This window comes from Aplysia californica, unplaced genomic scaffold (genome assembly GCF_000002075.1).
Source record: "Aplysia californica isolate F4 #8 unplaced genomic scaffold, AplCal3.0 scaffold00006, whole genome shotgun sequence".
In the NCBI taxonomy this organism is placed as follows: Eukaryota; Metazoa; Mollusca; class Gastropoda; order Aplysiida; family Aplysiidae; genus Aplysia; species Aplysia californica.
The window spans coordinates 2,267,984-2,295,732 of NW_004797276.1; the positions used below are offsets into that span (position 1 = coordinate 2,267,984).

General features: G+C 38.6%; 1 protein-coding gene across 34 annotated transcripts in view; it reads right to left on the reverse strand.

The window, feature by feature from the left end:
• Positions 1 to 1,810: 1,810 nt before the first annotated feature.
• The window catches only part of LOC101860137 (glutenin, high molecular weight subunit PW212), a 57,263-nt gene continuing 31,324 nt past the window's right edge, over positions 1,811 to 27,749 (reverse strand). For 7 of the 34 annotated variants that reach the window (XM_005089472.3, XM_005089478.3, XM_013080943.2 and 4 more), the window contains exons 7-8: positions 5,798 to 5,947; positions 1,811 to 4,702 (exon numbers count right to left, since the gene is read on the reverse strand). In XM_005089472.3, coding sequence (XP_005089529.1) covers positions 4,353 to 4,702; positions 5,798 to 5,947 — 500 coding nt within the window. In that variant the 3' untranslated portion in view covers positions 1,811 to 4,352. Of the gene's footprint in view, positions 4,703 to 5,797; positions 5,948 to 7,608; positions 7,721 to 8,127; positions 8,228 to 8,477; positions 8,593 to 9,180; positions 9,287 to 10,631; positions 10,738 to 11,977; positions 12,093 to 12,208; positions 12,321 to 12,495; positions 12,602 to 14,073; positions 14,180 to 15,144; positions 15,245 to 16,074; positions 16,196 to 16,978; positions 17,079 to 17,862; positions 17,963 to 19,221; positions 19,328 to 20,552; positions 20,653 to 20,884; positions 20,985 to 21,465; positions 21,572 to 22,398; positions 22,511 to 23,996; positions 24,097 to 24,181; positions 24,285 to 25,126; positions 25,245 to 25,489; positions 25,596 to 26,008; positions 26,115 to 26,381; positions 26,494 to 26,607; positions 26,720 to 27,749 lie in introns of all 34 variants that reach the window. The other 27 variants (XM_035969078.1, XM_005089463.3, XM_013080989.2 and 24 more) reach the window with 26 other exon arrangements.

Below are 27,749 nucleotides of genomic sequence, written 5' to 3' on the forward strand. Positions count from 1 at the left end.
CTAGACCATAGATCTAGAAGAACCTAGGTCTACCCTGAGCCAAGAGGGCGCTGAAACTCTCCGAAATCACAAAAGAGTTCCCTTACCGGGTCTGTATGCTTTGTGACTTTGTTCCCGGTTACCGGGTCTGTATACACTCCCATTTAAAAAATCGCTGTTATTATCGGATCCCTGTTATTCGGGTCTGGGTGTTATATGGTTTCCACTGTATTTGTATCGGTCTCTGGTGCAAGGTTATTGGGGTTTTTTTTCATAGTCGGGTTTAAAAAAAATTATCTATTCTATGCACGTAAAAATTAATAATGGATCGACTATATTCTAATGATACGAAGGCTGTTTTTTTCATGTCTTGTGCACGGGTCAAACGTTTCATTGCCACACTCTTAACACATCAGTTCGATTCCCGTAAGGGGACATTTTTTTTAACCGAGAACTTCCGTCTTTCTGCTGGGGCGTTGTTCCCTCTCAGACCAGATTGGCCCTGACATTGGGTTGAAGTAGCCCGTCTCCTAAATGTCCTATATTATGCCATTGGGAGTGTAAAATATCTACAATACATACAATATAAAAGCTAATCACAATGACCCAAGGAGTTTTCCATTCTAAGTTAATTTAAATCTAAGTCTACTTATTGGGAAGTGAAAAAGAGCTTCGGCTATTGCCCTCTACCCTCTACGTCTTGCACCAAAACGAGCACAGCCTCTCCCTTCCTCTACGGTTCCGAGTTCACATGCGGGCACACGTGGCTTGCCAGGCTGTGAGCAAGACAAGGGACACAATGTAAAGCAAGTCATGGGCCACAAGTGGCTTGCTGTGCATAAGGTCATATCATGAGCGCCAACAGAGGAGTCCTTACAGTACAGGGAATCAGACTTATTCTGCTCACCTCTCTAGCTTCAACAGCACAAAGTCTGCTTTGACTATCAAGGCACCCCTGAAACTGAAACAGAGTGTAACAAACATACAAAAGAAATAGAGGAAAATAACGATAGTAAGGATTAGGAAAGAAAAAGCAGCAGTTCTCTGTTGCAGGTCAGGCAGTTATGAGCATGGCATTGATGAATCAGCCCATTTACAATTTCTACTTTGCACAAGAACTCGAGATGTCAATGTTCCCCCTTTGGGAATGGCTCGCTCAACTCGCTGTGCTGCCAGCGGGATTTGAGGCTTACCTGCCTCACTGTGAGTGAGCGCGTCTCCCCCTCTTTCTGACGGTGGCTTCGCGGATAGCAAGCAGGGTGTGGGGAGAATGAGGGGGTTCGACACGACTGGCTTCGCGGATTGCTAGTACAGTGTACTAGTAGTAGTGTTGTAGACTTGACACTCAGGCTAGACTCAAGTGAAACATGCTGGTGATTTGATGATTTGACCTAGTGGTTTGAGGCGACTAAGGGCTTGCAAGCACAAGCGGGTTTGCTATCGGGGTACAGCTCTACTATCCACCGACCAAACTGACACCAGCCAGCCACATGTATATAACTGGTGGCCCCTAGCTGTGACCACCCAACCAGACCATTGCCTGCGAGATGTCAGTAAAAGTAAAAACTCAAAGTAAAAAGACAGAACACAAAATACACTTACCCGGTACTTACATTTTCCTTTTTTAAATATTTCAGAAAATGGAAAGCCTTTCTACTTTCTGTGACAATATTTAGTTCTATCCATCCCATCATAAATTAGGACTATAGTAATGGCAGAACTTCTATAAATACTATTATTATCTTAAATACTATTATTATCTAAATTAGCCAATACTGGAGATACACCAGTTTGTAAGAATAGCAAATTTAAAATGATAAGACAAATCACATTAGTTTTATCATATTTATTGCTGTAACAACAGACAACTGTCTGGGAAACAGAAAAGAACAGAACATTTTTTTAAAAAATGAATGAGGAATCATTACAAGATAAATCAATATATATATGCACCATTGTCACTAGTTCCTGTATACGTCATGAGTAATAATAGCACATTACTGAAATTATTGACAAACACAAATCCCAGAGCCATACAAAACAATGAAAAATGAAAACAACTTATCACTCTTGAGTGTTCTTGCATAGCCCATCCTAGTCGTCGCTGGGCTTACCTCCGAGAGTTCCCAGTCATACAAATAGCTACTACAGAATGGACAGAACCGCAAGACCATACACTCAATTAACTGCTCATACAAGAACCACACTGGCTTATTTCTCTGCTTTGAGAAAAAGTACCATTCACAAAATGCTGTTCTATATTTTACAACATTTATTAGCGAGATTCAGCACAAAATAGGCTTAGGTAAGTATTTGCTAGAGTACATAATAAGTAAAAAAAATGTGACATCTCTTGTAACTGAAATACATTACATGCGGAAGTCACCAATATGAATGTAGCAAAATCAAACGACAAGCACTACCCTCATTGAGCGCAATTTTTAAAAAACTTGTCATAAGTGATTCTTTACAGACATGCATTGACCTGATCTGCCCTTTGTAAACCGTTTTATACTTTTATAAAAAAAAAAAAAGAGTATGTCTTCGGACAACTTTATGAACAACCATGCGGCAACATCATGCAATAACTTGAGATTTTGAATCTGAAAGAAACATTTCAGGATAAAATTTATAATTTCAGCAACAATTACAGAATAGGCATATAAAAATCAAATGCGACAGGAGAACAATTTTCACCCAAAGTTGTCAAAACCTAAAATGACAGGCCTGCCACCTTTAGACAATGAACAATGCAAACCCTCAACTAAATTTGAAAAATGACACCTTTGCCCCAACTTCGTGCCCGAACGGACAATCATAACTGATCACTCCCCCGAAAAGCTACTACTCCTTGTGTTATGACTCCTACATCTAAATTTCAATATATGAATATTGTCAAAATTGTCCACTCAAACTCTTTTAAAAGATTCAAGGTTTTTATCAAAATATATCAGCACATAAATATGAAGACCATCAATTCCAATTTTTTAAATGTAACTAGAGGTCTAAATCGCTAAAACTGTAACCCAAGGCAGAAAGCAAAATTTCTTATACTGTACCTTAACGGGTGGCAGGTCTGAAATAAGTATAGCATTCATATCTGATTATACTATATTCCCATATTTACATTCACTTAGTCAAGTGTCATATACAGATTCTCAGACAGGACACAGAAACATTTTTAAACAAGAGAAAAAAAAAAAAAAATCTCACTTTTAAACACAACAAAATTGCCCCTTGCCACAACCAGCCAGGTATTTTATGAGTACTATGGTTAGTTTGCAAGACTTAAAAATGTAGACCATTGTAGATTGATCAAATACATAAAAATCAAATGTTCAAGACTATAGACACAGCTTTCAAAAATCACTTCCACAACTGGTCCATTTTAAGAACAAAAAAGTTACAGTGGCAGCCTATAATCTGGCTACAAGTATCTTTTTTAATCCCATAGTTGCCTTTTAAACGTATGGAACCTGGTCACCTTACATTTGCAAGTTTTTCTAAATTTACGCACAAAATTTGGAGTATAGGGAATGAGGAAAGTCCTCAGGGTCAAAAAAGTGTCATGAATGTGCAAGATCTTGAGGCGAGAATCCAGTAACATTGAGACAGGAGACTACTGTCCTGGCTAACAAGCTTAGCTGAAAATCAGTGCTGACAGAAGGAACACATATCTCCTGGCAATGAAGGGGCAAAGACTTCCTTGAAATTCACTCAGTGAGTTTTTAGAGAATTTTTTTTATTGGTTTGCGTTTCTAAACTGTTCTGCTCTTAAGATCAAAGCTATGAATCTTACATTTTTCAGTGAATATTATTAAGACTTTCAACCTAAAACACAAATTCCTTACAAAGCACAAAGAGTAAAAATGTAGCTCACAACAGAATACACATAAAAACACATCCAAATCATGCATAAAAACATAGGGTAATCTGAAACTTTCATCCTTCACGTGACACATGCCATGACAACAATGAGCTGATTCAACATAGACATTGGGCTCAGAAAAAATATCATGGGAAGTTCTTGTTGCAGAACTGCTTATCAATTTGATTTTGTTCCACTTAAAAAACGACGAAGATTCACTCACGCAGTTAAGTTCAGATAAACACTGAATTAAATTTTACTCATCAAATCAAAATCCAAGATGACACTAAACAAACTTAGAGTTGAACAGTAACCTAATGGGACATTTGCCTCACATGATTGAAAAATTGTTGTAAATATCTACTCATAATTCCTTATGGGGGAGAGAGAGACACAAAAAAAACAACTGAGAAATAATATTCAGTGAATGACAGCCATGATTTTCACCTGAATACATGTCTAGATATTTCAAGGGGAACACCAAACAACAAGACAATTTCCAATTCTAAATATCATCATCATCATCTGGATCTATTTCTATCAATTCAAAATCATCCGTTTTCATAAAGCTCATGGGTGTGACTTCGTACTTGATATCGGGAGGACTTCCAGGAGGCTGACCATTGCCCCCACCCCCGTCCGGAGGCTGGCCACCCCCGTGCCCACTTCCATCACCCGGGTCTCTCGGAACCTGGTCAGTACCAGTGCCATTGTTATCTCCAAAGGCTCCATGGAAGCCGGGGTGTTGCTGCATGCCCTCCGAGGTGGAGTGCTGGGTGCCCTGGCTGTCATCAGAGGCGAGTTGCTGGTAGTCATAACTCTCTTCACCCGGCGCCTGGAGCAAGCTGTCACCTCCTGGGAGAGACAAATGCACAAGTAGTAAGTACCCCGCTCGCAACTGCATATGGTCATATGAGCGCGCGAAACACAAGTTAGTTTTATTCGCAGTTTACTATACGGCTGGACACGGGTCAGTAGTTACATCTTAAAATGTTTAAATATTTTAAATTCGGTGTAAATATATACAGCTTTCCTAAATAAAATTTTTTAATAATTCAATTTCACTCTATAATTTCCCATTAAGGCCAATGGCCTTCATAAAATCCAAAATTCTGTTGGGATCAACGACAGAAAAAATGTCTTGCAATTTTTTGCATTTAAAGTATTTCTTTCGGGTCTCTCTGAAGTCTAGACATTCGGTTAAAATGTGTCCAAAAAGGTAAAATCTGTGTTGCATCCGAGACAGAACGGCTTCTCTTCTCCCTAAAAGAGGTATTTGTGTGTTAGGGCCGTATGTCCGATGCGTAATCAAGTAAAAATAACTTCGTCTCTTCTGGAGAAGCCCGAAGGATTTCGCGGCCCCAGGTTGGGTTTAATGTTGTGTAGTTTATTTCCAATGGCTCTCCCACAGACTGGAACCCGACAAGTCAGTGGAGCTTCTTTCTTCTTAGAAATAACAGCGCCTTCAATGAGTGGCCAGCTGAAGGTCTACATATTTAATCTTATCTGATATGCTCCCTTTTCTTTTGACGTAGTTGAGCACAGATCTCACAAACATAGACAACTCGAAATCATGTACAGTATAGCTCGTACAATTTGACACTCCCCGACTGATATCTCTTTCATTTTTCACTATCAGTCAACCCGAATTATGGATGTGTCAAACACATTTGTCAATCTCTGACGAGTTATCCATGTCTGACTGTATTTCAATCTGCACAGAAGAGAAATTTTGAGATGTTCCGTTTAGATTATTAACAAAACAAAAAAAAGGAGGGAATAGATCTAAATAAGTGAATCTGTCCGTCAGTCACCTTTATAAACTCTTTCATGCTTCATTCAATTATGATTACAAAAAGCAATTTTTGACCTTGCTCAAGTAATCTTCCATAATGCACACTGAACAGAAAGGGAAAGTTATCCGTATATCCATTTATCAACCAAACAAACCTTCTGATGCCGTTGAGGACATTCTTCTCTCCATGCCAGGATATCCTGGGCTCTGCTGATAAGGGTAGCCTTGCTGGCTCATGTGAGGGGGAAAGTGTTGGCGGCCAAACTGGGGGCCGCGGGGACTTTGACCGGGGGATTTAAATTGGCCTGAAACACAAAGAAATATCGTCAAACATTTGAAGGAACCACAGCATCACTCCTGTTTCACAAGTGATTTATAGGGTTCTACTCCAGTCCCTACACAAATTCCACTGACCGTTACACCTTTTTGTTCTAGATCAAAATTTCATGAGCTCTCAACGGGCATAAATATGGGGTGTAATTTCTCAATTCCAAACCCAATTTTAACCAAGTGCACATTGATCTCTTACATCACATCAGTGGGAACATCAGCAACTTTCTAGAGATTCTTTTGCACTGAAGTAACTATTAAGAAATAACGCAGATTCTTCTTCGGTATAGTATAGGCTCGGTATCTCTCCCCCATCAATTCACCTTCTATTATGTTCAAATAAAAACCCTGAAGAATTAATCAAATTGGCAATGCCATTTTTGAAGTATTGTTTAGAAGCACAAGTCTCCCCGTTAGCACCCATAGCTCCCAACAATATGTGAATGGTTGCAAAATCTTTATAAAGAGAACCTGAAAACTACACAAATCTCTATTCACATTACCACTTTTGAATTTCAAAAGCCATGCTTCAAAATTTCTCCCAATAAGATAACACCAAACAAAATACTTGATATTTGGACTCAGACTAAGAAACATTTGTGAAACAGGAATGAAAGAAAGCAATCAATCTATAACTGTTCCTAACAACAGTACATTACTGGTTTCAAAACTCAGATCATAAAGCCTATAACTGTTCTCAACAACTGTACATTACTGACATAAAAACTCAGATAACTATGAATGGTCTAACTAAAGACCAAGAAGGTTATCAATCTAATCTGAATGAAATTAGAGCGATTGAGAAATTTAACAACACAATCATATAAAGGGTATTTACGTCAGCTCAGTGCATAGGTCCTTATCTAAAATAATAATTAAAATAATTACAATAATAATAACAAATACAAAGAGCATTGTCTTTTTTGTTGTTTTGATTCACTTCAAAACAATAGAGAACAAACAAAAAAACACAACCATAACAGGATCAAAGTACTTGTACAAAGCAGGATCTTTATCAATGTTTTCACACTAAACTGCTTAAAACAAGTAGTATGACCCACCACAAAGAAGATTAATCAGTCGGGGAGTTTTAATTCTAAAGGTTTAAGACTCAATATATTCAGTACCATCCTACATATTTGGTTCTCCCATCACAAACCATACATTGTGTGAGTGCAAAAGGTTGGAAAGCTCAGCACCTACATTATTTAAGTAATCATTGTTCAAAATTAAATTAATTTGGTATCCCCCACAGCGGCCATAGCATTTGTCAGACGGTGGCAGGTACAAGTGGCAAAATTTATACCAAGTCTTATTTGTTTTATGATTTAGTACGCATTTTGAAGATTAGAGATGTTACAAGAGAGTAACAAATACAAAAAAGGAGGAGAGCAAAGGACGATAAATGATTGATAAGAAACAAAGAACAAACCACGTCAGAGCAACCACCAACCACCCACACCGAGTCTTAAACCCAGTTAAATAATCTAGCATAGCCAGATTAAACTTCCATTGTTTTAGTTTCCAACACTTTTGTTGGAAAAACACAGGCAATCTCCAGCAGAGCTCAGTAGCCCTGTCCACAAACAAGATGGATGTTTCATAAGTCACCATCTCACACAACAGCACAACTTACTCTGACGAGAAACTTTCTTCTTCTGCATGCATATTCTTGATACAGTATTTGCAGAGAAAATGCATTTAGTCCGAACGAGCGCCTTTTCTAATATGGGCAACCGCTTAAATAACTGTCAAATACAAGCATCTGTGTGAGAACAATGCATAGCTCAACAGGCAGTACACATATCACTTAGCCCTTGATGCATGGTTTGACAAACTTTGGAAAAATCTTAACTTTAAAAAAGATGCCACATAGAGAGAACAGGAATAGGTTGCTCTACTATATGCAACAGAAAAATGTGTTCATCTTTATAAAACAAGCCATGAACGATGACAAGTCACCACTTGATGAAGCTATGTCCAATAGTCAACATCAAACACTGGCCAAAAAGACAATTTCTGGGGCCTCTACAAGTCACTCCAGCAGCAAAAACAAACTTTTACTTTTTGAGAAATAAATTTACAGAAGTCAACAAACTACCTTCAATTTGAACCAACTGTAAACAAGGAGTCTGAATGAATGTAACATCATTACCTTTCTTTCGCTCTCGACAAAGTCGCTCACATGCCCTTTGGCGGAGGAAGTGCATAGTGCGAGCGAGATCATACCTCAGTAATGGGTGACGAGAGATGAGCTGAACAAATAAGCAAAATTGTATTCCCACATGTCTGTCATACATACCCTTTTTTACTAAACAATTTCGCTCCCTGCTTACAATACACACAATCAATATTTGCCTGGAATATCATGGAGTATCACAAAAGTAGAACAACTTTGAACCTCTCAAAATTGCCAATAACCTTAAGAATTTGGTACCTGGAGAAATCCTAGAAAATTACTGACAGGGACAAAAGAGGAATAATAATTCTTACTAATAAGATCACCTGTAAATTGACACTTTCTATAAGTTCTTCTACTTTTCCGGTCTTTGGCAGTTTTCGCTAAATACCAAGAAGTTGTCTGGGAGCTGTACCGCAGCAAAGGCATTCGGGCTACCATCTATTCAATTTCACCCACGAACATGGGGGAAACGGTGGGAAAGAGAAATAGCACTTGAAAAACACCCGAAAAAAATTTAGAACAAAATTCACACTTTCTAAATGATTTGGTGCTTGACGTGAGTGGACATTACACTTTCAACCCCAAAAATCTCAACTTTGTTTGGAACATAGAACTTGAACAAGAGCCTAAAAAAAACACACAAAAAAAAACCTTGCTTCGCCTCATAGAACTCAGAAATGATTATGGGGTATTGTTGAAAGAAACACAGACAACACTGTAACGCACAGTCTGGAGGACACAGCAGGCCCGCAATACCATGAAGAAAAAAAAATAGTGGAAAGGTCTATAATTATTAAATATGCATTTGCTAACCATTGCCAAATCCCACGACTCAAGAGGCTTGTGCTGCTTAAAAAAAATAAACAGCTCGACCTACCTATAACAGCCAGATAAAACCATGCAATCCAGCTCGAAAGTCTAGTGAGCAAACAGTACATCTGACACAACTGATTCAGTCACACACACAATAAAACCTTAATAAAATATAAAATGACTTCATTCACATCTAAATAAAACTAGTTTTACCTCTCACACGCTTTGTCCGATTGTAGTGCCTGTCATTTGCATTCTTTACGAATACTTGGCTTAGCCAGGACATATTTTTCTTTAATAATGGTATCCGTCTTGTTAACTATACAAAGAAACAGTCCAAGTTGAAACAAGGTAAAAATACAATGAAAACTGACATTTGAACCCGAAAGACTTTAGGTGCTGTGACATTTTACCAATAATGCAATATTTCTCAATCTCTTCCAATCAAGTCTCAGATGTTTGCAATTTTGAAAAGCCACTGAATGAGACCTCTCCTCCAATGGTTATAATAGCGAACGGTAATTACTGAAACTCGAAACCGGTGTGGTATATCCAAAATATAAAAAATACTTGAGAAAAATCTTTCAAATCTCACCTTGACACATAAGTGCCTTTTTATTCTTGCCTCTTCTATCTTTGGCAGTTTTGGCCAAGTACCACTCTGTTACACTGGCCTTGTACTTCAGAAGAGGCAGCCGCGCTAACATCTGAATCATTACTCGGTGACAACATAATTCCCATCAAGAAGGTATGCACTTTAGAGTAGGAATAACCCCATAACCCTTTGACTACTTGGTGAAAGCTTCAATTTCATGCGTGCAAAAGTACAGCATAAGGGAACCAGATACAATACTAATCTTCAGAAAAAAGACTGTATGACGTTTCAAAATGCAGTCTAGCTTACACTTAGTTCTTTAACAAGAATGACAGTAACGAACAAGACTACGAAAAGACACAACATTTCGTGGGCTCATATCTTCTTCACACGAAGAATTCTTTACTCAAAGAGTATGAACTGGGGTACAGTATTACCTCGTTTACGACCTCTATACAGCCTTTCACATGTGCGCTGACAAAAAACAGCTGAAGTGCGTGTTTGGTCATACCTCAACAGAGGAACACGCATAAACAACTACACCGGAGGGAAAAAACCAAAACAAGACAAACTCATTATGTTTCACACAATTGGACACTGCATCAATTTTCATTTTCTTCATAGAGTGTCATCACATATCTTCCCAGGAAGGTAAGCCCCTACCACATGCTTGTGATTTTGATGCTTTGATAGAATACTACGGATTCATAGACACATAGCTACTTACGGCTGGAAATTCCCTATCGAAAAGATTTTACCAGCACCCGACATATTTCTTAAAATGGGCATATCACAGAAAAATTGTGTGTGTGTGTGCGTATGTGTGCGTGCATGTTTGTGTCCCCCCTCTCCCAAATCAGTGGGCTAACCAAAAACCCCCGAATTCAAGATCAAGAACAAAACCCATCTGCAAGCGACAAGAAGCAACAGAATGAACTCACCAACCCGTTAAAAAATATGAATGCAGCTTTGACACACCTCATACCAGACAAAGTCAGTAAACATTGCAGGGGAGGGAAAGGTCTTAAAGAGACCTGAAACTTGTCCCACAATTAAAGATGCTGCTCACCTTTGGAATAATAAACCTTTCTACTCTTTCTGTCACTGGCTGTTTTGGCCAAGTACCACACTGCTCGGTGCACACTGTACTTCAAGATAGGTGTGCGCAACAACACCTGGCTCACAGCAAAGACAATTTACAGAGACTCCAGTATATTATACTTTACAATCATTAAGAGAAAGCCCAGTTACTTTTATTAATCCAAAAGGAAATCCCTGCTAAACAAAGTGAGGATCAAACTGTGGTGCAACAGATGGCCAGGAAGTACCTAGCACCTCAAGGAAAGAGAAACATCAAAACTTCTCCTTTAAAGTACCAGTTCATTATAAACAATAGAAAGTAGAAACAAGACAAGACTCGAAAGACAAAAGCAGAAAAAACTGCCACGGTCCTGAGACCAACTTTCTTACATTCTTAAACACCCCTGGAAGTAAAAATCGCTGACTCAACAAATGGACCCAGTTGAACCACTCACCTGCAAATTGTCTTCGCCTTCTGTGAGTCATTTCATACCTTCTGTGCTTTGCATTAATAGCCATGGTGGTCTCCAGACGCCTTACATTGTACCTTAACAAAGGCATACTCCTGACCAGCTGCAAAAATGTATCCTCTTATTCTATTACCCTTTAGACCAATGTCTAAAAGAAGACATTTTTTGTTCCATTTATTTACTCCCTTGACTTAAATAAAAATGACCAAGTAATGCCACTTGCCCGTCTTTCCTATTCTTAAAGAACAACATTGTAACACTTCAGTTCTGGATATTTCTAGACTAAAAGGCCATTTACACAACACCTAGCACTATATAGACCCAAGGAAAGCCAAACAAGAAAAACTAAATCAAGACCGGCTATTGGCTACCACTCCCTGTTTTTCAAAGTGTTATTACTTAGTCTCTTCCAACAATCCAAAAGAAAAGTCCATGCAAGGCAAAACCAAAGACAATAGGTAGAGCCAATCAGAAAATATGACCATGTGAACAGGACCAGGGAAGCCTCTAAAAAAGTAATATTCAAATTGTACTTGTTATCGACCATCGCGCATTGTAGTACATACTGAGAATTTGAGTATAAAAGTGCATTCTGAACACAAACTTTCCAGTCGTTGAAAGTCGAAGAACTGACACAAAGCAAACAGTAAAAAGCTGAATATTACCTTTGAAGATAGTAAGCATCTATAAGGAAAAAAAACCCAGCAGTTTCCATGGACAGAGAAACCAATGACAGAGACAGATCATATTCACAAAATTCTAACGGTTGAAAGGCAAGGACAAAGACAACAACACCACCATCATAACATCAACAATGATTGTTTCGGACACCAAGTACCGTTCTCAAAATCATGTGAACATGTACCTCGGAGGCTTGGTCTGCAAGCTTTTCTACTGTATCTTCTGTCACTTGCATTTTTCGCAAGCATATATTGCAGTCGAAACATGCTAGCACTCAACACAGGTATTCGTCTGATCAACTGTTGATGAGACACAGTAAACATAAATGTTGTCTGTGCTTGAAAAATGCCTTCGCTAACAAAGAAATTTACTCCAAACAGATGTTACCTCTTCATAGTTATTTAAAGGTACAAACCTCTTGCTTTCAAACGGCGTGTCGAATCTGCTTTACGGTCACGAACACTTTTAGCAAGATAGCCACTTACGAAAGGGATGTTAAGTCTAAGAACAGGAAATCTTAATAACATCTGAAAATGTATTTGTCGAATTAGGATGAGAACAAATTTATACCAAAGTCTTGAAAAATAAGAGCTCATTGCCTGGCACCTGGAGGTATCTGGTGAAACAACTCAAAAGTCACACGGAAGTGCATTTCATATTTTAGCCTCAGAATTTATACTGACAGTTATTTTCTAAACTGACCTTTCAAACGTCGAGCTAGATTTGCCCTCCTGTCCTGCGCAGTTTTAAGCAAATAAAAACTTGACAATTTCACATTAAATTTCAGCAACGGCAGTCTTGAGACCAGCTGTCAAAACGAAAATAAAAAATATGAAAAAATAAAATTCTGCAGGATACACCCAAGTTTGCAGACATTCATGCCAAGAGCATTTCTGAACAACAGTTGGTGCCTCAAGGCAAAATTTTATCTTGGATGTAATCAAAACATGACTGCCACTTCTCAGAGAGTAGAGACAAGAAGTCAAAAAGTGATATGAATACCGAGGATCCAAAAATGACAAGCTGATCAGCATAATTAGATAAAAAATAATAACCAGAAATAATTTTTTTTAAAAACTGCCTAGGGAGATCAAGACAATTCTACCATCCATACCACCAAATGGAACCATTATATATCTACTCAAGGTGCCAGAAGGAACCATGGACACAGAAAACTTCATACGGCCTTTTACCTACCTTGATTTCTGCGGCTGTAACTACTTCGCCGTGCTGTCCTCACTCGAAGCATCCAACTGACATAATTTACATTGGCACGCAGAACTGGTAACCGACGCAACAACTGTGGCAACGTGATACACAAGAAAAATTCCTAATTCTATCCCATAAGTCAACTTACATTAAAAAAACAGGCACTTTCTCAATCCCGTGCCAGCAGTGAAACTAGATGTGCTCGAGGGCCAGCAGTTAGTGAACTTTTGTAATGTCCAAACCAAAGAGACTTTTCAGCTTCTGCAGGACTCACCATCTGATCTTTTGTTATTGAGGAACTGAACAAAACTCTCTGAACCTTGACCTCCAAATATAAAAGTTAACCGCGCACGGTCAAAGGAGGTGAAAGAAATATTTTGAACCCTGAAAGTTTTGAAAATACACTTACAACCATTTTCTCTTTGTTTACAACATGCCAAAGCAGATCACTGGGAGATCACAATACATGACATACAGGGATTACCCCAGGGCTTTTTACATACCTCGATTTCTGCGGTTGTAATTAGTTCGCCAGGCGGTCCTTACTCGAAGCAAATAACTCACATGTTCCACATTTGCACGAAGAAGTGGTAACCGTCTCAACAACTGACAACGCAATTCATAAGGTTTTTAATTGTTGCTTAGGTTTTACCAAGCTTCATTATCCTTAAAAAATCTGTTTCATATGAAGGTGCTAGCAGTGAAACAATTCCTTAGCTCAGCAACCAACAGACACATGAACATGGACAAAATTAATATTTCTAGTTACTTTGATAGAGAAAGCACATTTTAACTCAGCCATACTGTTACAAGAAAAACTTAAGAGCTTTTACAAGACATTGGCTGACCCGACAGAAAAACCAGGATAAATTCCAAGAAGATATTTATCAGTGAATTTCATGTTTTGATGCGGCTCACTTATTAAAAACTTCCCAAGACAGAAACTAACATTTCGTCTCATCAGAGGAAAAGGTCCTTAATGTATTTCTAAAAATATGAAAAACACCCACAAGAAAAAAATTTAAGGATCATGCACCCAAAAAGTGTTGTGGCTGTAGCGAAATCACAAACCTTGAAATTTCTTTCTTTTTCGATAATGAATCTCTGCTGATCGAGCACTGAACAATGAAGTCACTCGCAAGGTGTCGTATCGAAGCAAAGGGAGGCGTGAGAAGAGCTGTTAGAGTGATACATGCTTTACTTGAGACCATAAAGCCGATATTGAAACCTACTTGCTTGAGGAATGCACAATAAATGAACTCAAAAGCCAAGTAGCAGAGCATCTAGCATCCTTAATGATCCAAAGTTCAAAGTAAACAAGACCTTCCTAGAACACTATTCACATCTTACTTATCAAAACAACCTGCCAAATACAAAGTAGGCAACTCAGAACTCTGAAATCAACACCTGAACTATAAGATGACAAAAATATCCTCCCCACAATATTAAGCACTGAAAGCAACCCCTACCCTCCACCTCCTGAAATGGATCCAAGGCACTGGTCTCGACTAGGTGATATAAATTGCAATGTGTGACTGAAATTTTTCTAAGGAGGCAACTGGCAAAACAAAACATGACTAGAACATCAACAAGAATAACGGAGACCACGTGAAAGCATTAGTTTTTACGTATAGTAAGTTTTACAGCGCTTGCAATTGTGAAAAACGAGTTCATTTGCTTAAATTTTTAAAAAACTTTTTACTTAGAAATAGCTCAAAATATTTTAAAATACTAGAAAAAGCATCAAGTGCTATGAGACACATATAGTCCATCAAAATCAATGGCAGACTTATGACTGTTAATTGCACAGTTCAAGTCAATGTCTCTGCTCAGTAGCAGTAAAAATGAAGGTGCTGCGGTGAAATGGGTGACACCTTTACAAAAATCCTTCCTCAATAGTTACCAGAACAAGTTTAGCAAATTCCATGAGGTACACCAAGACCCAAAATACACCCCTTTAAAAAATCCTTCTTGGCTGAAGGTTGGGTTACAAAGAAAACTTGGACATAAATCATTTGGAAGCATGTTTTTTTTTTATCATCGCTCTAATTTGACAGGTTTGACAGGGGGGGAAAAATATATAATGTACGCATCATGTATGTGGGCGTTGAAAAATTCAAAAGATGAAGATTTCCATTGTACCTCTCTTCTTTGCCTCATGATTTCTTGACCAAGTATTGTAACAAAATCTCGCTGAAACCCTTTTCACATCATATTGCAAAAGCGGCAGACGATGAAACAACTGTCGAACAAGGATAGGTTGTGTTACGACATATGTGTTACAGCACTGCCAACACAGAAATGTCCGATGGAGCTTCAACAATGCTGTCAATCAATGCAACAAAGAACAGGGTAAACCCCACCCCAGGACAGGACGTGTCTACACTTATCTTAACTGGGCAAAAGACATCTTTTGTGAATAAAAAAGAATAGAAGAAAAGAATATCTGGTGCTGAGTGAACTCACTATTGAATTAATATGCTACAATCACTCCAAACCTTGCATTAGTCCAACTAAAAACCAAGTATGTGCTCTCACTCCTTTCTTCATTGTTAGCACAACTGATTTTAGAGCATAAACTCTGTACTCACTCTACAATACCGAAGCACTGAGTCTGTCCAAAGCAACAACATGCCCGTGCACTAACTTTAATATCAAAACAGCCATCATCATGTGAAATTCAGGACAAGCAAAACGGAAATCCCTTTGGATAGATCAAAGAAAAATCTCCCAAGAGTCCAGCAACTATTGCAAGACAAAAACATACTGATACGGAGGTTCATCACATTTGGAACCAACAACAGGATATGACAACTTATGAATATTTCAGATTATCAGGACTGCGTGTCAAGTGGAAAATCAAATGTTGCACACCCCACCCCTCTTTTAGAGTTCCATTGACAGCACAAGAATGAACAAATCAGAGAAAATAATACTTTCCTCTGACTGAGCTGGTTACAACTGTCTGCCTATGTACTGAATCATATACATATACACAAGAATTACTGCAGTTCATTGCACTTGCTCTATCAAGAGAAAAAATTTCTAGTCGGGTGACAATGAGAAGCCTACCTCTCCTTCGACATCTCCAGAGTGACCTCCTTTCTTCATAGCGAATTTCAGCTGTTCTTGTGCAGAATTTTGAAACCAAACGACGTATGTGAAGTCCCAGAATTGGTTGGCGATTCACTAGCTGTGTACAACACAAATAATCACAACCCCAAAACTTTATAAGTTCAGTCTTTCAAATTTCTAACTTGGTGCCATGCAAGGAAATTTACAATGTTTTCAGATGAAAGAGCTGTAACCAACCAGTCCATGTACCAAGATTAGCTTTTGGTCAAAAGTAGATAATTCTACAGAAAAATATCCATTGAGCTCTATACAGTAACAGAGTCCACGCCAATGTACTACTGAAATGTCCCGATCAGTCGTTTTTTATCAAGGCCCAAAAACAGGAATATTAGCTACCAGCTGCCAAATTCAAGAAAGGAGCAAATTAAATACTCCAGGAGCCCAATAACAACTAAACAGAGGGAGGGAAAGTCCTGTACAGACTTTTGCGAGACAAGAGACCTACTTGATGTATATGCCAGAACAGAACAGCATTATGCCTGCTGCCAACACAAAACAGAATTAAGCCTACAGATCCTTGCACCATGTAAGATGTAAACCTGTCAATGAGTCAGAATTGGAGCCTCATAAAAAAAAGAAAGAAAGATAGCAACATTTACAATAATTTCCTAAACAATACTGGCACAAACAGCGCTGAATGAGCGAATGCACATATCCACCCACACACTCAAAGCCAATAGGACAACAAATCTCCAGGAGATACAACCTGCTATTATTGTTCCAACTGCCCGCCCAAGCATTCTGATTATCTTCTCTAATTCTAAAAGACCACGGTATGATCATTACAATATTTGTTTTAATCAGTTGAACTACAGAAAGACACAAGTAAATCTAGACTTACACATCCTTCGAGCTTTAAATCGGATATCCTTTACTCTGGTACAAAATGCCCAGACCAGTCGACTCTCGTCCAGGCCTAAAATAGGAGTACGAGCCACGAGCTGCCAAGTTAGCAAAGGAGCAAAGCTAAACAATGCAGTAGAGACTTGTTACATTTAAAATGTCAAAATGTTCTGCGATGCCACACAAGAGAACAGATTTATGCCCAGATCAGTGGAAAAACATTATCACTATTCAGATGCCAGCAGCCTGAGGTTAATAAAAAACTTGAAAAATTTCTAGTACCACTTAAAGTGCCATAAAATAGTGGACAATAGGAAAGAGGTTTTACAATACACATATCTATACAGATATAAAACACTTTTGTGTGTAGTTTTTACACTGTTAAAGCAAAATGAACTACAAGACAGTCTTTGTGTTGACAACATTTAAACATTCAATGGTCACGAGTCTTCAAAACCCGGCGTCACCAAATCCTTATACCTGAGCCCCTCGGATAGAGGTAGACTGGAATACATCTCTGGGACTTGCAAACGAGGACATATTCAGACACACACACACAGAGGGCAGAGGAAAGTAAACAGCTAATGAAGAGGTCAAACAAGATTCAAATGAAGATCTCAGCTGGAGCCCATTCAAGGGTCTTCATACACCAGAGCATGTTGACCGTCAGAGAACAGTATTTCCTTATAAAACCCAGCAGGTTGCTTACAGTGACCACTAATGGAGAATCCAAGGGCATTCTATAATACAAACAAGCAAATTACCTTGTATCATAGATTGAACTGAAAACTTTAGAAAACCCAAATCCCATTCTAATTTTTAACGAAACATGTCACGTGTGCAATTTGCCAATGAACGGTAGCTCCCTAGTATTACACTTACGCATCCTTCGAGCTTTAAATCTGATATCTGTAGTCCTGGTACAAAAAACTTTGATAAGTCGATTTTCATCCAGGCCTAAAACAGGAGTGCGAGCCAAGAGCTGCCAAAATCAGCAAAGAAACACATTACAACAGACCTATTACAATTAAACTGACTAAATGCAAAGAATTTGGTTGGTTGAGTAAAGAGAAGCACATCGACACAATAATGGTCATTTAGTGCTGGGGAAAAAGTAAGACAGACAGAAACAAAAGAGGGAAAGTAAAGAATTAGGAGCTACCAGCGGCGCCCTACAAACCACCCGCAGTGCAAAGAATGGTGAAGGTAGCAACAAGATCTCATTCAGATCAGCAACACTTTATTGAATTACTGAATGCCAGGATAGCTAAACTGTTAAAACTGCACATACCAAAACACAAAATGGGACACCTGCGATAGGCGAGACAGGGAGGAATCACTGAGCTGACATTGCAACTACAACTCGTAAGGTCACCAAAAGTAACAATTGATCTCTTGTCTACAAAACTCACCTGATTCTCGAGCTTTTCGTCTCCTATGCCTTATGCCTTGGGCTCTAATGCTAAATGTTATCTCCAGACGTCTTATGTCATGTTGGAGAATGGGCAAACGGGACTTTAACTGTATAACAGACAAATATTTTGTCCATCATTTTAAAATATTCAGAAACTACTGTGTCAGCAGTGTTCATCTTGCAACAGGTCAAAGAATATTCCTAAAAAAAATTCTTAAACAAGGTTCTGGCCATTTTTGTCATTATTCATTTACTGGCTTATTTTCACAGGCTTTATTTCACCATTTTCCAAATGCTGAGCGACTAGAAGATCCAGGTTTCAAAAATATGTGGCCCAGCTAGAATTCACAAAACAACACAGGAAAAGAATAGAAGTGAAGACAATTGCTGAAAATAAAGCAACCAAATATCCAACTCAAAGAGCAAATGCTCATGGCAATAACCACCAGCATATACTGGCAGGAAAAAACTATTCTGTCACTCTATACCACAGTGATCTCTTTCATTTCAGACTACAGATAGGCTCCTGAATGGTAAGTGACTACGGTTTACAAAAACATTCCTAGGATACATGATCTCTCACAATCAGATCTATCTTTATAAACCACTTATTAGGGAGAAAACAAGGGAAAAAAGGAGACCAACCCCCCCCCCCCCCCCAAACAAAACCTGCAGTTTTCAACAAAACCAACTGCCTACTGTTGGTCAACTACAAAGCAATGGGGTTTATGAGACGGAACCGAACACCTTTCCAGATCACACATTTGAAAGGACTCACTGAACATTGAACAGATTTCAAGTCCTTAGGAACAAATTCCTTAACCTACCTCTTCGACGAGCCACACGAGCTTGATAACGAAACTCTGCACATCTAGCAGCAAAGTAAGCTTCAAAACTTGGGTGCTTTTGAACTATGGGCAAACGACTCAGCACCTGACAAGCATAGATTGTAGTCAGACTTCGTTTATTTGGACACAACCATTTCTACGGCTTCACAGAGTTCAAGCTTAACATACACAGTACAAAATAAAGAGCCTTCCACAACAAAAATATGACCATGTCAGAATAATCAATAATCAAGTGATCTCAAGATGATTTTGGTAACAAGCTGCTTAAAAAAAACATATTTTGTTGCAACACTGTGGTGGTATATTTCTTCAGTTTAGTCCAGACCCCTGTACCGTATCCTCAAGTTAAAAAATTGGTAAGACAGGAACACTATGATACTTGCAACACCACAATGCCTCAGATAGGTAGGAAAGCAGATCACCAGTTATGGAAATGGAACAAGAAACAGAAAACTACACCAGAGAAAAACTTTAGCCATCTGCATGGAGAACAACAAGAGTCAAAATAGACGACAACCAATCCTCAGAACGGACAATAAGTTCAATATGCATTTTACATTCAAGATCCATAAACACCATATACAAGGAAAGCCATGTAAATTTACACAAGGGAGTTCTTTTTAAGTGTATCATTTCACTGCAATTGTAGTCAAGACTTGACTCTCCAAACAAGATTTGCCACCCAAAAGTTTGCAATGTCATAAAAAACTATTAACGAGGTTTTTTGTACTATTTTTTTTTTAATATCGACCGCAAAAATATGTTTATAAGGACTTTAATAATTTTGTTTTCACACAGTTCAGTCAGGCAAAAACATACACCTGGGAAAAAAGCAAACAGCTAAGACAGTCTTCAACCACTGCAAAGTACTGTTCCAGAACATAATAATTATACAGGAAGGGGATTCAAACTTTTTTAAAAATGTGATGAAAAAAGTGCTTCTCAATAACAACAAACCAAACATCTTCATCAGGTCTCTCACCTTTCAATCTATTTCTCAAATCAAACATCCTCTTGCGAGTTCGAGACAAGAAAATAGGAACGACTCGGTGAAGATTAGATCTGAGTAAGGGCAGACGAAGACAGAGCTGCAGAAAAAAAATAAAATGCAGACCACAGAATATGCCATGCTCCGTGCTCCAGTAATCCCACGGAAACAACCATACCTTAATAGGACAATTATCACAACTGCTGATGCTGTGGTACAAGCACAAAAGATTCACATATTTCTATTAACATCTTAATTCTACACCATAACTAAAGAAATTTCAAAGGAATGAAATTTGGTAGTTGCAATAAGACAGGCAAACCTCGACGCTTCTGGGAAGATCTTCTAACTCTAGCTGTTTGACAGAACAAAAGCTCTGCACGCTGGATACAAAGCCCAAGCACTGGAAGCCTATGTAACAACTGTGAAGTGACAAGAGAGAGAATATCCTCAAATGGGACCAACCTTGACTAAAACAAGAATTTCATCAATAACTTTCAGAATAATGTGTGCAGTGGTGAACAGAAGAGTGGCCATGACTAAATTAAACTGTACAGTTAATCTCTTGACTACTTCAACACAAGGGAACAGATTATTTCTTTTTTTAAAAACTATTGAGGCCTTTTAACAGATGAAACGTGAAGTGCGACCTACCTGCCATTTTTTTTGCATATCGTCTGCCTTTGGCTCTGGCAGCCATAAGCCAGCGGAGGCGCTTTGTGTCAAATCCCAAAATCGGGCGCCTTCTGATCAACTGATACATAAATAAGGCAAAGGGGCCAATGTAAAGATAGCTCACAAGATAGAGTGGTGAGAAACATCACTGGAAAAGCAGCCCTTGACAAAGTGGTAATCAGACTGTAATAAGTAAGTCCAGATGATAAGATTATTACCCCAATCAAGGTGGAGAATTTTGTGCTGCACCAAATATCAAGCTCCCTTTTGAATTTGTCAAGAACAGTTTCACTTCATAAATATTTCTTTTTCAGGAATGCATCCGTAAGGGACATTGCTTTTGTACAGCGCTAAATGTTTTCCATATTTAACGACTGATTTCCAACTTACCTGCTCGTCTTCTCCTTAAATTCTCGGAACCACGAATGTTAAGCAATAAAGCAGCCCTCGCCGGATCATGCCGAAGCAAAGGAAGTCTAGAAAACAGCTACAGCAGAATAGGGATAATCAATATTTCTGACTGCTAATATATAAGGAAGCAAAGGGAACAAATTACTCACCAGTGCCACCTCTAGCCCGTGCCCATTTTCTTTTGGAAGTGGTTTCAGAAAAAGTCATGGCCACTCTTTTCACTTCACACGACAATACAGGTATACGACGGAACAACTGTTAAAAATACAGACTCATCTTACACAATCATGCCATCAATAGGAAATTGAAAAGGTTATTATTTCTTTGTACTTCAAAACGTTTTTCGAAATTCAAGAAATCAAAAGCCCTCTTGCCCTACACACAATCCCAAACGCAGTCTTTCACGAAAAAGAATGGCTAGAGACCCTAAGCAAGCTATACCAGTGGGACGGACTACTGACACAACAGATCCAAAATCAATCAATCTCCTTATGAATGTATGACAGGACAGAAACAACTTCTAACAACATCCATGTGTGTTGTGCATCACAGGCGTAACTAAACATTACAGTCACTCAACACCAGTGAAAAACCTCTCAAAGATACATTTCGAGTGACCAATCAGAAGATATTTTAATCATCCCCAAAACATATCGCTTGCCCAGTACCAAGTGTCTGTACAATGTGAAGAGGCTGTACATCACTTTCACTATGTTGTGTGAGGACTATCTTTGCCAAATAACCAGCTGACGAGACTTGTTTTTGTTATCAGGTGTGCGCTGTCTAGGTTGTTATGAAAATGTCCCTTTGTACAGCTTTATCTGTTGGCGTGTTTCACGAACTGAAGTGGGCATTAAGAGGAAGTGACCGTGCATTTACATGTTTAATTACATTGTTTTAACAAAACTGTCGCACAAGGAAAGCCTACGTTTGAGCGCAACTTTGTATGGTGTGCGTTTTGGAGGAAACTACTGTAGTAGCATTGTATGGGGTAAATCAAGCCTGTTTTCGTTCAAGTGAATAGCAAAATTCTGAGACTCGTAAATAGATAGAGGGTGGAAGAATGCACGAGCACTTCTCACCATGTCTTGCAGCAAGGCACCTATGGTGAGACATTCTTCTCAACACAGTCTTGTTAAACAAGACATGAAGTCTGCGCATGTCTAACTCAAGGACAGGAAGACGGGAACATAGCTGGTGACAAGCAATCAAATGTTATTCATAAAACCTCAAAATGTCATTTTTCAGAGACAATCAAGTCTTGCCTTTTTTTTTGATGCTGGGAAATTATAGAGACAAGCTGTGAAGAATCTCATTTCTGTTGGATCCTATTGCATATCGTCAACTTTCAAACTTTTGGCTTCCATACCAAAAATTGCTTCCCAGCGAGAACCCCACGACATAACAAGACCTGTTTATTGAGAAAGTTCATTCAAACAACCTGTCACTTTTCCAATGCTGAAGATGTAACAACCTGTACAGCAGGAGCACATTCAATTTTTAAAGAAAGAAGAAAACTGTTCAAAAGCAAAATAGCGAATAGAACAGCCTCGTGACTCTATAGGTCCACTTTGGTCTCAACACTGGCCTACCTTACCTGTTTTTTTGTGGAACCTCTTGGACATTCTCTTTCTACTTGTTTCTCTCAAAACAGTGCTAGCACGAGCAACATCAAGACTAATAACGGGCAATTGATGGAAAAGCTGTTGATAGCAGTACAAATATATCTACACGTAAATTTGATGTGCTTATTTAACACAGATGAGTGTCATGGCCAGTTCAACAGGAATTATTTGACAAACTGACAGCTACCACCCCTAATCTTTTAATGCTGATTGAAAAGTTAAAATTTTTTGGGAACAAGAAAATGCCCTAAAAAGACCAGTGCTAGAAGAGATAAGACGTTGAAACCAATCTAAGTCATGTCAGACAACTAAAAATCTATGCATACATGTGTGTACATCACCGGTCATGTTTTCATAGCCAAGAGGACTCTTCTTCCAAAATAACAGGACTTCGATGAATTTTCCATGAAGAAATGAACAAGTGTATGAGTACAATAAAGAACTATGGAATCTGGATTAGAAAACTGAAATTCTAAACCCCTGACCTCGTTTTCATAAAAAGCCCATACAAGACGACAAGAAAACCTGAAAAATCGCAACTTCACTTTCATCTTTTGCCCAGTGCCAATTTTGCAAACGGGGTGAAAGAAAGCAGATACAAACTGAAAAAAAATATATTGCTGAAAAAGTGTAGCTACCAAGTCTCTTTCTGTTGTTCCATTGCCACTTTCGTTTCCTTGAGGTGTCAGCTAGCAAGCTTATGGCTCTTAAAGGGTCAGAGCATAAAATCGGAAGGCGGGAAAACAGCTGTCAAAATAATATACCACAAACGGGTGTCCATCATTACTATCTAATAAATAGTGAGGGGAAGAGGCAGTCCTTAAAGTTACTACCTGTGGTGAAATTCTATGTTACAAAGCAAACCAAAATTGTGAATTAAATCAGTCCTAACCTGTCACATCCAAACACCAAGAAACAAAATTGTATCTATGTATATAAGAACAGAATCATTTAAAAAGTTTCAGGAACAGTCACAAGAATTCTTTTTTTATTGTACTAAACAAAAAATGAATTGTCCTCTCCACAATTGCCTTACGTTTCCACAGATCACTCACATCTCTTTTTCTGTACCCAGAGTCTCTGACATACTTTTCGCACCATCATATTAGCAGCCCGAGCAACATCATAGCCCGCCAATGGCATGCGTCTAAAAAACTGAACAGAGACGTAAAATTACAGTTACAAATTGAAATGGGATGGCTTGGCCAAAAGGTAATAAAATAATATCAGCATGACATACCTTTAACTTTACCTCGTTTTCTAAGCCTGTCTCGAGTTACTTCCAAAAACCTACATACAGTCACATCCATGTTGTGACGAAGCAATGGAACCCTTTTGAGCAGCTTAAAAAGACAGAATTTGAGGAAAAGAGGTCATCGTTGTAATTTCATTGTTGTAACTTTATTGTGAGCAACAATAGCCAGAAGAAAAACCACTAAAAAATGTCTTCGCAACATGAGATCAGTCATTTTAAGTAACAAGACCCTATAGGCTCAAAGTGCTATGGGGAAGTTCCAAATTCTGATTGCCACCCAAGCCTCCATGAAAGACTTGCTATTAACATCTCCTAATCAGTCATGAACTTACCATGGAAATACACCAAGGACAAAGTACAAGGAGAAGAGACCTATTTTTTTAATAGCTCGAGGTGGTCTAGAAAACAAACCAAAGTAGTGATTGAGGATCAACAATTTTACAAAAGAAAAGCTGAAGAAAGAACTGAACCGCACACAAGTAATCTTTCAATACAAAATATATTCCGGGTTGTTCTTTTTTACAACTACAACATAACCGCGAAGCTTCCTGTAAGGATTTTTTTTAGTTGAATAGTAATAAATAGGTTCAAACGGTCCCAAATGCCTGTACACTAATCATGTCTGTGACACAGATATCTAAAACTACGGCAACTGACTCGATTGTACCTAAATCCAAAATTCCGTTGTTGGCTGGGAGGTATGTAGACCGACACGGGATGGAAGAAGCAAGCGAAAGTTCTCAGAGTTGTAGAGAGATAGATACCGTGAATCAACACAACAGTAGCCACATTTCCCCAGACATGGGACAATCAAAACAGGGAAAAAGCAAAAGGAGCAAATCACACAAGCGCCCATAAACCAACTGCACCTTACAAAGAAGTAAGATTAGTGGAAACTCGCTGATTGAAAAAAAAAAGCATATATATTACCTCTAGCATTCTGTTTCAAGCGAATGCGTCTCATGGCTGTTCGTGTGCGACAAATTTCAATGAAATAGGTCTCTGTTGCTTGGTTCCTTAGTTGAAGTATTGGCAGCCTAGCATATAACTTTAAGGAGTAAAATTTAGAAGATTGTGGGGACTATCCAAGCTCTACAGACATTCACATTAATAACACTAAAATTATAATTTTCCAAAGCAAATGAATTTCCACACAAACAGACCCTTTAATGGCAGATCGTCAACTAATCCAAAAACCATTTTTTGACAGACTAGAAGGTCCAAGCCAAGCTTCATTTCCAGATCTAAAACACGTTGATCGGATGACAATTCAAATACATGTAATTAACTTACTTAATCTCGTACTGTTCCGCTTGTTTATTCTCTTTCTTGTACTATCCCACAGGTAATCAGCGGCAGCGCGAAGACCGAACTTCAGAACCGGCATTCGTTGACATAACTGTACAAAGTACCAGTGTACTAATAACAAAACTACAGACAGTACAACAGACTTTTTTCCTAAAGAATCCAATTCCAAAAGGAGCTGTGACAATACAAAATGTATTTTTCTCAATACAGGGGTTTACAGCTACCAATTATGCGTTGATCTACTTTGTGGCCTATGTACAGGACCTGTACAACTAAATCCTCCTGTAGACCTCTCATCTAATTTAAACCTTTTATCAGTTTCTTATTTAAACCTCTTATCAGATTCTAATCCAAAGCTACAATGACTCCACAGATGAGCACCAAGACAGACTCCCAACAAAACCAAGGACCAAAGTATCCAATGACTGATGCTGAGAACATATCTCAGGGACAATCAACTCTGTTCCACTGCATACAGAAAAACAAAGAAACAGCCAAACTTACGTCGCAACCTAAAACTGGTTTGAGAGCGGCGAGACATTGTACTGTTATACAAGTAACTTGATGCTCTCACCAGATCCTCTTTTAATATTGGCAATCTGTCAACCACCTGTCAAATATCGGGCAAAAATAAACTTAACAAATCCATGATTAACTTTTAAGTGTTCATGAAGAGCCAATTCATTATGGTGCAAACAGGAACTTCAAATATTAAGACAGAGCACATTTCACAATCATCCCACAACAAAGCAGGCTGGATAAGGTCTTCAGATAGACAAAATACAAAACAAAAGAAAAAAGCTCTCACTCCTTGAAATCTCTTGTCTATAAAACAATAGAAAACTTCCAGATCAAAAGTTCTCCCGACAAAACTTACTGCTTAATCGTTGGCGGTGGAGCTTCACATGTCGTCTCGTCATGGCATTTTTATTCAAATATAAGGCCACCTTATCGAGCTGTCTTGTCAACTCAGGCATTCGCTTCAGTAACTGACAATCAAAAGAGTAAAATTCTACAGGATAGCACTGATGCAGCACATGAGCCCTTTTGGCAGTTGGCAAGCAGTTAAAAACAAAAGAGCACAACCTTACAAGTCCACTTACGAGATGCCTTAGAGTTGTAAGTGCGGGAAGTTCTCCTGGACATGACACTGCGGTACAAATACTGAGCAGCAGAAGACGCATCTGCTCCAAGGACAGGCATTCTGCCAAGAAGCTAATCAGAACGCAATTCAAGCACTTTAAGGAAAAATGTTAATACCAACAGAGGAAAAGAGCCTTGCCAGGTGTGAAAGAAACTATGCCCGGGACAGAAAAATAACAGACATAACATGCACCCTCACATCATCTGAGCAGCAAAGTGAGAACTATGCTAACCAAAAAGAACCTGCCACTTCGACCCCTAGCGATTGACAGTCTCCTTGTTATGCCTAAGAAGACAACATTCAATGATTGAAAAACTTATTCCGAACAAAGGCAATTTATATCCGAACGTTTACCAAAAAAGCAATAAATAAGGTTATGTTGAAACCATAAATTCAGAAACAGGGGCTCACGAAAGTGTATTTTAGAACTGAACAGTTCATACACAGACAATGACAAGGAGCTGGGAAAAGCAAGACCAGAAACAAAAAACCTGACAAGGAACGATATAAGATGATCAGTGTGCCACCTCCACATGTGTTCCCATTAATGAGGGCAGACAAAAGTCGTGAGGTACAACTACAAAAGGTGTCTTCTCCAGTCTTTTTAAATCTTTGGCACAGTCCATTCAGACGACATAATCTTTCCATTCAATCATTTAATTCCTCAGACTTTCGAAATGTAAGAGCACTAATCAGGCCATCATATCACAAGACATCGGTTATCCAGAATACAGAAACGATGTCAAAGATTGTTGCAGACGACAACAGCAAGGCTTTGTTAATGAAAAAACCCATACTACCATAATTTAAAATCAAGAACTAATTTTCTAATAATTTGACCCTGTGCAAGCCCAATGAGTAGAGAAACATCTTCCCAGCCCTCACCCTTCTAGAAAACAGGCAAACACATGACCTGATATTCAGCACCTGGAGTGCAGTACTTACCATACATTTTGTTAAGTCGATCTCGGAAGAAACGTTGGCATCTACGTGACTTGGAACTTTGATGAAAGTAATTTGCCACACGAAGTATATCACACCCCATTATTGGCAGACGACTTACCAGCTGAGAAGAAAATACTCCAGCTAAAATGTGATAAC